At 48.9% G+C, this 15,844-nt stretch overlaps 1 protein-coding gene across 1 annotated transcript in view; it reads right to left on the bottom strand.

Annotated features, from left to right (window-relative positions):
• The window catches only part of SEC23IP (SEC23 interacting protein), a 449,917-nt gene that overhangs the window by 230,162 nt on the left and 203,911 nt on the right, over positions 1–15,844 (bottom strand). The window contains exon 8 of the mRNA XM_069611949.1: positions 12,816–12,957. Within this exon, the coding sequence (XP_069468050.1) occupies positions 12,816–12,957 (142 nt within the window). The remainder of the gene's footprint in view (positions 1–12,815; positions 12,958–15,844) is intronic.

Here is a 15,844-nt window from a genome sequence, read left to right as displayed (position 1 = left end):
TTCCGAAGAGGTTAGAGTCTTCCACAGGTTTATTTATTAAAGACGCCTGTGTCTCCGGTTTAAACCCTGAGTTGCGCAGCCATACATGGCGTTTTAGGAGTATTCCCTGCACCAGGGAACGTCCCGCTGTTTCTGCCGCGTCCAGAGAGTTTTTTACAATGCTCTGGTTCACCTGGGTTCCTTCGCCAATAGTTGAAAGTAGGCGTGTACGTAAAGGCTCCGGTGCTTCCTCGGCGTCCTTGCGCAGTTTGGCCCACTGCGCGTCTGCATAGCTAGCAAGCAAAGAATTGTTGTTCGCAATTCTTGCTGAGAAGGCAGCCGAGGAAGTAACTCTTTTTGCAAGGGCATATAGCCTTTTGCCCTCCTTGTCAGGGGGTGCCTCACTGGTGGAAAGTGGTACCCCTGCCCTCTTTCTAGTATTAGATACTACTAGGGAATCCGGAATGGAATGTCCCCTAATGTAGAGCGGGTCTGAGGGAGAAGGAGTGAAAAGTTTTTCAATTCTCGGATTGACCCCTCTGATCAATGCGGGAGTGGCCAGCGAAGGGATGATTCTTCTCTTCACTGAAGCTAGGAGGGGAATGGTCTGGCTGACCGGGGGTTTCTCTTTAATTACTTTTTCCACAAAGTCTAATTCTGGAGAGAGCTCCCCAGTGTCCAGTTCGAAATGTGCTGCTGCTCTGCGCAACAGTGCATTGAAAGTGGGCTGATCGTCAATTGGAGACGTGTTCCTAACCGGTGAATTGTCTGGAGGATTTAGGTTTAGGACATCAGTGTCGGAATACACTGATGGGGATTGCCAGGGGTGCGAAGGTCCTTCTTCAGTGTCTTCTCGGAAGCCTTCTTCTATAATGTCTGGCCTGTCTTCCAGACATTCCTCCTGGTTCTGTCCTTCTTGATCGTCCATGAAATCATCCTCCTCCTCCAAGTATTCTTCCTCCCCAGTGAGGTCGTATACGTTATGGAAGTCTGAGGCTGTGTCCACCTGGGGATCGACTAGCCTTGGATTTTTGGCCCTGGGGTCCTCCTGAGGCCCTTCTCTAGTCCTCTTGGGAGTTTGAGAGGTCTGGATATTCATAAACCTTTCCATCCTCTCCATACAGAGGTGGAGTCTTTCCATGGTTTCATGGGGTACCCCAGAGCGGTCTGGCGGGGGAAAAATAGAGTCATCTAACTGGAAACGGCTCGACCTCTCCCAAAGCGTCGAGGAAAGTGTCCCGTCGCCCTCCGAAAAACCTTCAGGTGTGCTGGGTGACCCCCCGACTGAAGGGGGTAGTCCCTGCCTTTCTTCGGGCTTTTTCGGCGTGTCTTTCGACTTATGCGTATCGCTCGACGTGTTCTTCGGCGTACGCTTCTGGGCGTCGGCTACAGCGATCCTCGCCAAGCTTTCGGCGACTCGTTTGTCGGCGACTCGTTTGTCGGCGGAAGCTTGCGTTTTCGACGCTATGGGTGTCGAACGTTCTACGGCGGTATGCGCCTTCTGTTGATGCGCGCCGGCCGATGGTTTTGGGGCGGCGCCCTTATTTGCCGAAAGCCCAGTCGCTGGTCGCGGCTGCGGTTGCGAGAGGGGCTTCGAACCTGAACGGTCCGAGGAGGCCGCCGGTGGAACCTGCGTCTCCTTGGGCGCCGAAGCTCTTTTCGTCTTAGACGAAGAAGAGCCGTGGGTTGTGTGCTTATTTGAGTCTTTGTGTGCGTCAGTGTCGCCGGGGTGTTCATCCCCATAAGCAGGGCGTGAGCCGAGCCCGTCGGGGCCGGGGACAGACGACGAAGCGCGCAAGCGCTCCTTAGAGGGGGTTTCGACTTCCGTAGCGGAGGTCGTGTTATCGCGTTCCTCGTCACTGTCGGTGGTAGCAGCGGCGGGTGAACCTTTGGCTTCGACATAGCGTAGGCCGCCCACCTTTTAACCCTACGGTCTTTTAGAGTTTTAGGCTTAAGAAGCCGACAAGCCGCGCAACCTTCCTCCTTGTGATCGAGGGGCAAGCAGCGGTTACACCGTGAATGCTTGTCCTTCCAAGTAAATTTGCCTTTGCAAAGCGGGCAAAACCTAAAGGGTGTCCTCTCCATAGCCGAGGCAATAAATCGCGATAAGCACCCCAAGGGAAAGGAAGGGGAAAGGGAAAGGCATTCTCAGAAAAGACCCAGACATGTCCCACGAACCCACTCTCCCTACTGTATATGGCCTGCGAGGCCAGGCCACGTGTTCGGCAGCGCCGAAGGATTTCCTCCGCTCGACCCTCCGTCGAAGATTCTTTTCGGCGGAGAACAGCTTACAACTGCGTCGAGGGAGGGATTATTAATATTATGAGAAAAAACGACCAAAGGTCGAGGAGTTGCAATGTCTCTCGAGGAGCTCCGCGTGAAGGCGACCAGAAGCTGGGCGGAAAAAAACAATCTGAGGGACCTCGACGCGTGAGGGATTGTGGGTACAACGCACGTCACTATAGGGATAGTGTTTCAGACACGCCTTGTCGACGTCCCCTTTTCGACTACGAAAAACAAAATGCAATACTCCGCAGTGACCACTGGATGTCGGACCTATGCACAGCATGTGATTCTAAGCAGATTAACAAACATCAGAAATATATATATATAAATAAAGCTTAGGTACGTTTCTGTACTCAGCTGATGCAATGTATCAGTGTTCGGTTGCACTCGGCTGACCAAACGGCAAAGTGCACCACTGTGTGGCCTTCCAATTCAACAACAGCTTTCATTTTAACAAACAGAATGAGCATGGTTCTCCACTGTCAACTTCACCTTGGACTATCGCATTTGGAATAATTTCAAGTTGCTTCTTTCCACCCCCACTTCTCTTCACATTGGGCACAGCGGTTCCAGTGTCAATGAACAGTTAAGTACCGGCTGAAGTTTCAGTCTAAGAGTGAAACGCTGTAGGATGAATGCCTCCTCACAAGCTAAAACTGAAAATAGGTGCTGTAATTATGCTACTACGCAATCTTATGCCATCACCGGGACTCTGCAATGGACAAAGGTTAACAATTTCACATCTACAAAAACACATCATAGAGGCCCGTGTAATCGATGCAACTTAGATACTGTTCTTATACTGCGCATACCTCACATTCCATCTGATACAAATATTCCTTTCAAATTCAAAAGAAGCCCTCACTGATCCTTCTGGACCTGCAGACATGGACCGTAGCCACACAGATTGCTCTAAAGCCAGTGCTATACTGGGTAAGAATCTGGTCCGCCACTGGCTTGCTCCCCGAAAGTGATGCGCTCAGAGACTTTAAGCTGGATAGTGCAGCCAATTGTGGGTGGGTGCGGCATGTGAAATCTATGCTAATGGGGCTGAATGTAGAACCCCTCTGGACCATCCCCTCAGAATGCTGGCATGACTCCTAAGATGACCTGAAATGAAAGGCTAAGCTTTTTGCCAAGACCATGTAAGGACCATATAAGAAATACATGTGATGCCATGCTGTTCTTAACCAGTTCAGTGGAGTAGAAGGTAATATTTTCTATAGCTAGATATGTGCATAGTGTTTGGCTCTCAAGAAGTAGATTGTTGGGCATTGTGTGATAATGTAAGTGACACTTTCAAGAGGCTGCAAGCTTGCTCTCCTCTCAGAGGTTTCTTTTTGAGGCAATCCTGCTCCAGGAGGTTTTTATACTAAATAGTTTCCTTTTGTATAACCAGATTGCATCCTTTTTGTACAACTTTTATGGTATGTGCGTGTTTTAACCCTGCCTATCAATTTTAATGTATAAATCGTATTTGTTATGGTTATGTTTTGCTAAAGGTCTAACCGAATAAAGCTTTAAAAGTGAATGAATATTATGTGAGGGGTCAGAAATGAGAGGCAGACACAAAGTTGTAATGTTTTCAACATTAGTCATTTTTATTAAAGAAAAAGGGGATTTGGATAAAGGCCTATCTTCCCCTATCCTAATGAGAGTGTCCCCGCCTATGAAACCAAAACTAAAGCAAGCTGACCTTGTGTCCAAAATATATCTGACCCTCACACTAACATACACAATCAAAAAGTGCAAGGTAAATGTCTCCATTTTCAATTCAACAAAAGTGTGTACAAATCATAATGTATAATTGCAACAAAACAATCCTTTTCCAGGGGTTGGTTCCCTTCCACTGAACTATTTCAGGAAAACTGTTGAAAATGTTCTGTTCCGACAATGTTGTGTTAAAGTTAAAGAAAATGTATTTCACATATTACTTTCCTCAAGATGGCAAAGCAAATGTCTCTTCCGTAACACTGTTTGGGGTATAGCAAAAGGGAAGTATTTTCTACTTTGAGGATAGCTCAATGTTTAATTTCAAGAACTGCTTGAAATTCCAAAATTTCTTTTTCATACAACTGCTCCACAATGATTTCCTGGTTTACTCCCCTGCCAGGAGTCCCCCCCACCCCTTTTGGCTCTTGCAGATCCCCTGGTGTACTCTCCTGTCAGGTATGGCTTTCCAAAAAAAAGGGTTCACTGCGTGATGCATCTCTTTCACCAGGTCGTTCTACAATGTTCACTTTCTTTCAAGCATAACACAGTTGCACTTTACAGTTTAGATCTCATTACTTCAGATATTACTTGTTCCAACTTCCCTCGTATTGACATCCCATATATGGGGGCTTGTTCTGTCTGTCACCTTCCTTCTTAATATCTCTTGGTTTTTGGCAATGGTTGTTCCAAGTTTCCCCAAATTGACATCTCATTTAAGGAGATTTGTACTACTTTAGCCCTTTAATTCTACTTGGTCTGTATTTAAAATAATTTCCGAAGTCTTCATAGGTTTGTTGGCACGTCCCAGGACTCCCTAACTTCTCTGGGTCGACTCACCAGTGTAACGTGCAGCTGCGGTGAAGGTTTACTGGTGGGTAGGCTTCCTCTGTCAGGCAGGCTCTTGTTCGGATCCCGCGCCGGCTTTTCACCTATTTGCCGATTAAACCAAGGCAACCCCACAGACCTGCACCTTTGTCTTTCTTCCAGCTGTGCCTACAGGGCAACCGCTGTGGGTGTACTGAGCCCCCCTCCTCCGGTGAGGTACACCGCCCAGCAGTTGCTTGCAAGCTTTTGGCTCTTCCAACACAGCTTGTCTCAGTTTGTCTGCCTCTTTCTGTGGGTCCGCTTCCCGCTTCGCTTTCTCTGAAGCTCTCCTCTCCTCCATTTGCAGGGGATCTTCATTTTTTAAATGCCCTGCAAGTGTTTAAAAGTGGACTTGTGAAAGTTAGTTGGTAACTGTAACTAAGATTGAACAGTTACAAAAGTTCTTACTTTCCTTGAATGTGTGTTGTGCCATTCTGAAAAGTATATAGAAGGTTAATTTACTCACCTTTGAATTGGTTGCGTATCTTCCCCAAAATTAATGCTGTTGGTTTCAGATGTACTATTCCTGTTAGGATATAAATGTATAAGTGTCCCCCAATTGGGTCTTGCTTCCCCTGACTTGCTGTTAGAATAAGTCTGCTTTAGGTTATACTTACCTTTAAGTTGCTGATAGATCCTCACTTACCTTGAGTTAGCTGTATGCCATCCTAAAATAAGTTATTGCTTACCTCAGTCTGTGTTTCTTTAAAGAAGAACAAGTTACTTACCAACTGGTAAAGTTCTTTCGACTGGATGTTCCTCCAACGTATTCCACATCTTTGACATGTAATGTCCACAGCTGTGCTGCTTTGGAAATTTTTCAGCAGCGGGCGTCCTGCATCGATGTCGTCTGGTCGATGTCCCCCGAGGGCCTCCGTCGAAGGCGACGTCATCGGATGTTATAAATATGACGCACGGCGCCAGTAACATCCGTTCATGTTCTTCCCCTCCATAACGTTTGCCTTAACTGCACACCAGGCCTCCTTGACTGCACATAGCCTAGTGGGAACGCAAGCTGCAATAGCACAGGACATTCTTCAGAGGGGTAGGCTGGGAGGGTGATGTCAAAGATGTGGAATACGTTATGGGGAACATCCAGTCGAAAGAATGTTACCAGTTGGTAAGTAACTTGTTCTTCGAATGGATTGTGTCCTCCAACGTATTCCACATCTTTGACAGACTCCCAAAGCAGTACCAGTAAGTGGAGGAGGGAGAAGAAATTGAATATGCCCAATCAGATGGCAGAATAAAGCGCGGCTTTACCAAAGGCCATATCTTGACCATGGAGAGTATCCAGGGAGTAATGCTTGACAAAAGGTGTGGATGGAAGACCACGTTGCAGCATCACAAATGTTCCCAACAGGAACACCCCGTTGCAGGGCCTTGGATGTAGCCACGTGGAGTCACCCTGCAAACCCTCAGGGGGGTCCTTACCAGCCAATCGGTAACATTCAGTAATGGTGAGAATAATCCACCTGGACAAGGTCTGTTTGGTAACAGCCTGGCCCAATCAGTGTCCAGTGTATCCCACAAAAAGTTGGTCGTCCACTCTGACCCTGGTCATCCTAGAAAGATAAAAGCTCAAAGCTCTCCTAGGGTCCAACCTATGGAGTCTCTCCTCAGCCTTACTAGGATGAGGAGGAGGATAGAAAGCAGGAAATACCACCTTCTGGCTCAGATGAAGCTCAGACACTACTTTAGGAAGGAAGGCAGGATGTACCCTCAGTACAACCCAGTCCTTGTGGAACACAGTAAAGGGTCGCTTAGACGAAAGTGCCTGCAACTCGCTCAGTCTGCGAGCAGATGTAACTGCAATCAAGAAAACTGTCTTGAAGGTCAACAGTCTTAAAGGACAAGAATGCAAAGGTTCAAACGGAGTACCCATCAAGAATTTCAAGACTAGATTCAGATCCCAAACCGGCACCTGAAAAGGGGACGGCGGGAACACATTCGCGAGTCCTTTTAGAAACTGTGTAATCAAAGGAATCTTAAAGTAAGAACATTCTTCAGACGAGCGCTTGAAAATAGACAGCGCTGCCAGGTAACCTTTAATGGTACCCACTTGAAGACCCTTGTGGGCCAAAGACAGCAAGAAAGAAAGAACCATCGGAAGGGAACATTGAAAAGGATCGAAATTGTTTCCTCTGCACGAGTTGCAAAACACGCCAATGGTACAGGGATTTGGTTGCCGGATGCCTGGCCGAAAGCAACACCTGCATCACATGATCCGGGAGGCCCCAATCCCTATAACTCAACCTTTCAGAAACAATGCATGACGGTTGAGAGTTTCCACCTCTTGATGGCTGAGACAGAGAATGAGAGAGTGGGAGAGTGGGTGGGAGAGAGAGAGAGTGAGAGAGATTTCCAGTAGGTCCGGGTACCACGCTCTCCTGGCCCAATCCAGAGCAATGAGGATCATGCGGGACCCGAACCTTCGCAACCTCTGTAGAACCTGAGGAATTACGGGGATCGGAGAAAACTCATACAGATGTGGGAATGACCAATCCACGACGAACGTGTCCACTAAAGCTCCTCTCGGAGGAAATTGCCTCGAGCAATAGGTCTCGCACTTCCGGTTGGCACTGGTCGCGAAACAGATCCACTTGAGGGGTTCCCCAAAGGGCAAAGATCTCCTGAAGGACTTCCTGTGCTAACTCCCACTCGTGGGAGACCGTGCTCTGCCTCTCCAGATGAACTGCCGAGAGCGAGATTCCTTGCTGTATCGCCCAGAACCAGAGCTACATCACCTCTCTGCACAGCGGGAGCGACCCTACACACCCTTCTTGTTGAGGTAATGCATGGCCACTGTGTTCGTCATGATCAGGACATTGTTCCTGCATACAAACGGCAGAAAAGCCTTCAGGGCTAGCCCGAAGGCCCTTAGCTCCAAAAGATTTATATGAAGTTTTCACTCCGACGGAGGAGACCAACGACCGCTGGCGGTCAGCTCGTTGGCGTGAGCTCCCCACCCTGTGAGGGAAGCATCCGTCACTACCGTCACCTCGGCCATGGTGGCCAAAAGTGCTCTCCCTTCATCAGATTCCCTTTGTTGGCCCACAACAGAAGATCATGCGAGACCGTGAGCGGAACCTGAAGGAAATCCGACATCTTGCCTGAAAATTGTGACCACTGCCTCCTGAGAGCCCACTGAAGGGATCTCATCGCAGCCTGGCCTCTGGCACCAGAAAAATGCAGGATGCCAAGCCGGGACACTGGGCATGCTGAAATTTGTTGACCATCTGGGCAATGTGATGAGCCCTCACCTTGGGTGGCAAGCACTTCCCCAAGGATGTGTCTAACATAGCCCCGATGTACTGGAGCTGTTGGGAAGGTGTCATATGCAACTTCTTGAAATTGAGGGAGAATCCCAGCTTGTGAAGGGAATGGCAGGTGACGTTAAGATGATCCAAGGCTTGTTCGGGAGGCTGATCAGCCAATTGTTCAGGTAGGGGTAGACGTGAACCCCCCCTCTCCTGTGATACACTGCCAACACCACCACGAGCTTGGTGAAGACCCTCGGGCGGAGGTCAACCCGAATGGCAGGACCCGGAACTGAAAGTGCAAGCTGCCAACCACGAACCTCAGGTACTGTCTGTGCTTTGGATGGATCAACACATGAAAATAAGCATCCTGTAGGTCCAATGACACCAACCAATCCTGAAGTCGAAGGGCCTGAAGGACCTGAGAAAGAGTGAGCATCTTGAACTTGTCCTTCCTGAGGAACTTGTTGAAACGACGCAAGTCCAAGATGGGTCTCAGTCCTCAGTATTTCTTGGGAATCAAAAAATATGGGAAATACCAGCCCGTGTTCCTCTCCGCCACAGGCACTAGTTCTATAGTGCCTTGCTCCAGCAGCGTCAATATTTCCTGCACAAGGAGCGGATCTGGAACCGTCAAAGAGATTCCTCAGTGGATTGTCGCAAGGCCGCTGTAGGAAGGGTAGGCAGTAGCCGTGGGTTATTGTCTCCAGAACCCACGCATCTGAAGTAATGGCTCGTCATTCTTCGAGATGCTGAGACAGCCTGCCCCCAACCGGCGAACAATGAGACCGGACCTCATAACTGTTTTGGAGCGGCTGCGGCAGTGCCTGAAGGCAAAGAGGCAGCTGCTTGAGCGGCTTTAGCACCACGTCCCCGTCCACCGCAAAGACCTTTACGGTGGTGTCACAATCCACTTCCTGAAACCCCCCGGCAGGCCCATGGGCCAGGAGGGGTCTCGGCTCAGGCCCCCAACAAGCTTAGGCATCCTTTGCCTAGGCCCTCTTGGGGCCAAGTCATGGCACCTTTAGCGCCAGGCTCATACTTCATGAAGACTTGTGCTTGGGAACTACTTTATTTCAGTGCCAGTCAACATGGAGGCATCCACATAGCTTGGCTCCTTGGAACCAAGCTATGTGGTATAATGTTTTGGGTGTGGTAGCCTAGGGACTATTTTACCTGGACTACTTTCTTGATGCCATTTAAACCACAACCGACGTGGATAACACGCTTCCTGCAACGTGATGCTCATCGTGTTCAGCTGCATCTGCGAACCTCGGAAGAACAGCATCTGAAAAACAAAAGGACATTGTTAATAGCAGCAGCTTACCTGCGATTCCACCGCTAGCTGCCATCAGCTCCTGCAAACAGCATCCAAGGAACAGCGAGCCTCCCGGACCGTCGGATCTGCAAAAGGAGAGAAACAGGACATTAGACATTTTACAATTGTGCCGGCAGCTTACCTCACGAGTCGCCCATCGACCAGCATCGCCTTGGGACTTCTTGCTCCGGGTGAGCACCGCAACCTACGGGAACAAAAGACAACAGGTTAGCAAAGGCAAGGCATCATAGCGCTGTGCATAGTGCCTACTTACCGCATCAAGGAGCTCTCTAAGCACCATCACCTGCCAGTGAGTCCCAATTCAGCCAACGTTCCACAGCGAACTTCCACGCATCTAAGGAGAGAGAAAAGACATTATTTAAATCCAAGAAAGGCATACAGTATAACAGTAATAAGACCTACTGAAAGACTCTAAAGGGCCTGCATCAGAGAAGTAACTAGTTCGCACTCGCCCACAAAGGACAACGCGCCCCTGCCAAGAAGGCAGGACGGAGAGCATGCCAAAACCCATAACAAGGTGAGGAAAGGTCCGGGGAGGGGCTGCGGGCATACGGGGTGTTGGGAGGCTCTTACCCCAGTTGCCCAGTCTTGAACATTGCCCACCTGTTTTCCAGGCAGAACTTCTCCGCTGATTATACCTGGTAGCGGCTGAGAAGTGCACTAGAGTCCCCACAGCTGGGTGGCATCCCCGTGGATACCAGGTGAGCGTAACAGGTGGCCCCTTTGACTGGCTGCTCCCCTAGCTCTACCAAAAGAGTAGTAATGAAAGGAACCCCTCCACTGCGGTCCCCTAGGACGAAAAGGCAGAGATTAACGCACAGCTGCACCCAAAGATTTCTGCAACCTCTTAAGGCTCTTGCCAGCCTTGCTGCCAAACAAATGAGAACCATCAAAGGGCATGTTGAGACGGGCCTGAACATCCGGTGCAAATCCCGACTTCCGCAACCACGCAAACCTGCGTATCACGGTGCTCGCAGCCATTGAGCGGCTGACAATGTCCGCTGTGTCCAACCCAGACTGAAGGGATTCACACATGGCATCCTTGCCATGCTGTACAATAGCAAGGAACCCATCCCTTTATTCCCCCTCGAGAATACGCTCTGCCGCCAAAGAGAATTCCAAAGCGTGTGTGAAAATTTGCCCAAGCCATAGGTGGAGTTGGCAGATTTAAGGGCCAGACTCCCAGCCGAAAATACCTTGCGTGCCCATCCATCGAAGCGCTAGTCGTCCCTATCTGGAGGGATGGTGGGGTACACCACCTGCCTCGAGGTCGCCGTGGCCGCCTGAACCACCAAACTCGCAGGAGTGGGGTGAGTGGATAGGTAGCTGGGGTCGCTACCGGATGGCCGGTATTTGTTAGTCAACGACCTGTTGACCGCAGGAAGAGACTACGGGGTGTTCCAAGCAGCAGCCACCCTTTTCTGTAATACCATGTGAAAAGGCAACACTGGGTCAGTGGACAGACCCTGATCTAAAATGTCTGTCACGTCATCCTGATCGAATTCAGCTGGAGGGCCAGACCACCCCAGCTACTCTAATTTTCGACATCAACGTTCTATAGGAGGAGTCAGTATGAGCCCCAGGTTCTGGCCTGCCAAACTCCATCTCACGAGAGGTATCCAGGCCACTGGCATCATGTAAAGATTGACGCAGATCCTCCAACTGACTGTCTTCAGAAAAGACCATGTCAGGAGTGTCACCAGGAGCATCAAAAGGCTCCAACCCCACATCAGACCCCTCCTCATCCTCATAGATGTTCTGTAGAGAATGGAAGAACGCCTTCCGGGGAACAGGAGCAGGCCTGGAGTCAAGAATAGGCCTCACAGTCTTAGACAGAACCTGCCTCAGAGGTTCCACAGCCCTAGGGGCCTCCCTCAGTAAATCCAGGCCTGTAGGCCCTGATGGAGTCGAGGGTGCCGACTGCTACCGCGTTGACGTCGACAAAAGGCACAGACTGCTTCGAGGGCCGGTCCGAGGGCAAGACCTCGACGGCCGCCCTCGAAGGACACAGCGCCAATGGTGTCGACACCTTCCCAGACTTTCACGGTCTCGTCGGGGACGAGGACCTGGACCTGGCACGTCTCTGGCGATCAACCAGAGCCTTGTCCGAACGGGACCTCGACAGTTACCGATGATTATCACGCTGACAGCACGGGCACGAAGGCGTGCGAGCATCAGACCGGGACCGTTCCCTGCCGGCTTCAACTGAAGGCGCGGTCGGAACAGCGCCCTGAGAATGAAAAATCTCCAGCATTTTCTCCCTGAATGCCTCCCACTCCTCCGGAGTAGAGGTTTAGTGGAGCAAGCCACTCCTCGCGGAGCCATCATCCGAGGAGGACGGGTAAGGTGACCGGTGACGCTGCTTCAGGGAGTGCCTCAATGAGGCTGACAAGTGGCGAGAACCGCTCCGGGACCGAGAGCCCCTGGACTCCCTCCAAAGGGGAGAGTCACCCCTCGAGTCGTCGGTGGAAAGACCAGCAGACTTTTGGGTCTCACAGGGTTTGGATACCCAACCTAACTACAACTTCCCCTTTACGGTCCTGCAAGGCCTTGGCAGTCAACGATTGGCACTTCGAGCAGTCGTCCATGTCGTGGCTCTGGCCCAGACAACACAAGCAGATACGGTGCACGTCTGTGATGGACATCTTGGACTTACAGTCCCAACACTTTTTGAAGCCAGACCGCGGGGTCAGCGGGATAGAAGAAGACATTATCAAAGTAGATATTGTGGAAAAAACGGACTTAGGGTACGGTTGCCGTACGTCTTATTTATAACATCCGATGACGTCACCCTCGACGGAGGCCCTCAAGGGACATCGACCTGACGCCATCGAGGCAGGATGCACTTTGCCAAAATATTTCCAAAGCAGCACAGCTGTGGACATTACATGTCAAAGATGCGGAATACGTTCGAGGACACAATCCATTCGAAATAGACATACATTAACATCTCTACGTCAGAGGAGCAGTTTTGGTCTTTTTGTGTGTGAGGTTCAAAAAGTCTACTGTTCAACATTGGCAAAATAGAGTCAAAATTGATGGAATTGCCCTGGAAAGGCCAATATGTATGCTACTCTATTAAGCATGGAAGGATGAGCTTTCAAGTTAAGCAAAATTTAAATAAATGTGGAAGATTTTACTACTGCATCTATTAAGAATTATTTTCTCTTGCAAGTGAGTGTGACTGTAGCATGTGGTGATACCATTTTTCACAGAAACCATTTAATACTCAAGAAAATGCAAACAAATGTACTTAATGGACAAAATAAAATACCAACACACATTTCATTGCAGACAGGCAATAACCTCACCACACAAAGTGTATTAGCCACAAATCCTGACTTTGGAGTACAAATCATGTTAAACGGACTCACCTGTCCACGCCAGTGGCATCTCCATGGAGCGAGGCATGCCAGTGAACAGGCAGGAACTCCACCCGCCTCACCTTACCCTCCTCCAGAGCCCTCCTGAAGTGCGTCTGAAGCAGCTTGAGGGACACCATCCTGAAGTCATCCACTAGAGGAGAGAACCAGTAAGCAGTGAGTGGAAGAGGCGAGGGTTTGAAAGTGGAAGACACTGTGCCACATGAATAGGAAGCCCTGGCATAGCGAGCTGGCTTGCTTGCCATTCTAAGGGCATCTTTGATATGGTGTGCCCCCTGGGAGTTCTAGTACTCTAGCCAATCTTGTCCTGGGGCTTTTTGTTAGAAATGAAATAATTACTCTCTCTGGTAGGTGCAATTAAAGGAACCAATCAGAGGAGAACATGACTGCATTGACCATGTACTAAGTCGTTTCAATGTACCCATTTCCCAGTCAACTGGACACACCCACACCTCCAGCTTCACTCTTCCATAGTCAGTACTGTTGTCCCCATGAAAGAAGACAATCGCCATGAATATAAAGCGTGCAACAATGTGAATGATCTCTTAGGGACTGAGGATAGCTGTTATAGTTTATAGGAAAAGACCAAGGCTGTTTGTCCCATAAGAAAATGAAAGAAGAAAACGAAGCATTGACTGCATTATACTCTAGTGGTGCATTTTATTTGTTAGAACACATTTTATCCATACAGACTGCTTCATGGTCATAGAATCACAAAACATAAAGGAATTAACACTGGTTTGAAGCCCTTCTTCAGGATCTGAAGCAATTTGAACATAACATTTTTCATAAACCGTAGTCCCTTTTTAAATTGGATTAGGTATATGGATAATGAATATGGAAAGATTAGTATAGTGGTAAAACCGCATGAGACAATATGGCTTTGAACAGAAAGCAGAATATAGGCCTTTGTAAGGTTACCAACATGTTGACATGGAGTTTCAAGAAAAAACAAGAATGTGCGATTCTAGCTAATATACATAAAGAGATAGTAAATTGATATTTATGTTATAGAAACGCAGTCACAGCTCTATAGTGAGAGTTAAATCAAAGAATACGTAGGAACATGAAAGAAATGCTCTTTCCTGCAACGTTTCAACCCTTTAATGGATCTTCACATTGTTTTAGGGGCTTCCCTTGTTCAGCAGAACCACGAGACAAGCTGTTGTGCAAACGTAGGCTTTTTTTGAACCCACACATGCGCCATATGTATTGATTTGAACTGATGTAAACCAGTTCCTGGCCCTGGAGTGACCCTGTTCCTAGACTCCATTATGATAAGACTTTCCGAAGAAGCAGGTGGACTTCCTGCTGGTGGATTTCCCACTATTGCTCCATTTCTAGTGCCCACGTTTGGCCATACTGACTGAACCGTGTCTTGGGCTGACCTCTGGTTGGGATTTCCGACTGGTTATCGTAATTCCTAGGCTTCTTCTGTCCACCTGATGGTTCAAATCATGTTTTTTTTATTTATTTAGTTTATTTCTTAAGCACTGGAGACAGGGGTCCAGAGTTATAAAAGCGCTGATCAAGACATACAACAGAAAACAAGGAAACAGCAACAGTGGACCATGCAGACCAGGGTCAGTTAACCAACAAAAAGTGTATTTAAAAAGAAGAGTTTTCAGGTTGTGTTTAAAGAGAGGGAGGCTTGGGCAAAGCCTGAGGTCAAGTGGGAGGGCATTCACAGATAAGAAATTGAAAAGGGGAAACAGCCTCTCTGTACCAACACAAATTTGGCCTTTGGCACCCAGAGACGCCCTGAGTTGTTAGACCTCAGGCAATGTCTGTCCAGGAGCCATTTCAGCTGAGTGGCCAGGTAGGGTGGACTATTGCCATAAAAAGGTATGAGTGCGCGATGCAGAGGGAGCCAAATTGGATTCTCACTGCAATGGGCAGCCAATGCAGTGCTCACCCAGCAGCAGATACATGATCCGTTTTGCGTAGTCCCATTACAGCCCTCATTGTGCTATTCTGTACTACCTGCAGGTGGTGGAGTTCACCTTTGCCCACGCTTAACAGACTGCTGGCACAGTAATCCAGGTGGCTCCAATGATAGCCCTGGCTACCGTAGTACAGCTTGGCACGTCAAGGTAAGGCCTGATTGGTCTCAGGAGTTGATATAATAAGTAGCGTTAGATACCAGGCAGCCAATGTGGTACTTCATTGAGAGCTCTTGGTCGAAGGTAAGTCCTAAGGTTGCAGGCCAGGAGTGACATGCTGCGACGTTCGCCACGTGGTTTTACCAGCAGCTTCCGGTTTTACTGCCATACTGAGATTCCAACACCCTGCCTCATCTGCTATTCACAGCTATCCTAGCTCGCCCCCACCATAGTCTTCGCTGTCGGACAGTTGTGTGGCTGGGCTTCCCCCCTTTCTACTTCAAGCCGCTGGTACCCGCTTTGCTGGGTTCTAGCACCTTTCTGGAATCTTCCTCGCTGCTGCTTTAGCTTCTGGCTAGAGGGGGCTCACTCCTAGGAAGGCAGTTTGTGCTTCTTTTCTGTCAATGGCCAGGATTCAAGTCCCTGGGAAACCGCTGGGTAAGTATAAATGCTTTATCCTTACCGGATTGATTCGTTTTTCTGGAACCGACTTTTCTGGAACCAACACTGTGAGTAAGTATATCTGGGCCCTGGGGTGGTGGTTTATTCATGATGCATACCCTCAGGGGTCCCCATGGTCGAGAATATTCACAAGGCATTTTATCGGAATTTTCTCAGTTTCCTTTGATGCTTTTCCTGCTGTGCTGCATATTCTTATGGGCCTCAGATTCTCAGACTGACCTCTCGAACTCTTCACTGGCATCTCCTCTGGTCCCCCACAGGGGTTTAATGCCAAATCCGCACTGGTGGGGTACAAGTAGAACTTACCTGCTTTTTCCCCCATTCACACGGATTGACTCTGTGCTGCTGACTTGAGGCCACAACATAGGACCCGATGGCATACCCCTTCCTTCACCTCCATCACTGCCAGAAATGTCAGAGAATCTGGGTGCATCTATATATGCCTTTATACAATCC

This window comes from Ambystoma mexicanum, chromosome 8 (genome assembly GCF_040938575.1).
Source record: "Ambystoma mexicanum isolate Mex_15411 chromosome 8, UKY_AmexF1_1, whole genome shotgun sequence".
NCBI lineage: Eukaryota > Metazoa > Chordata > Amphibia > Caudata > Ambystomatidae > Ambystoma > Ambystoma mexicanum.
This window is presented reverse-complemented; position numbering and strand designations above follow the sequence as displayed.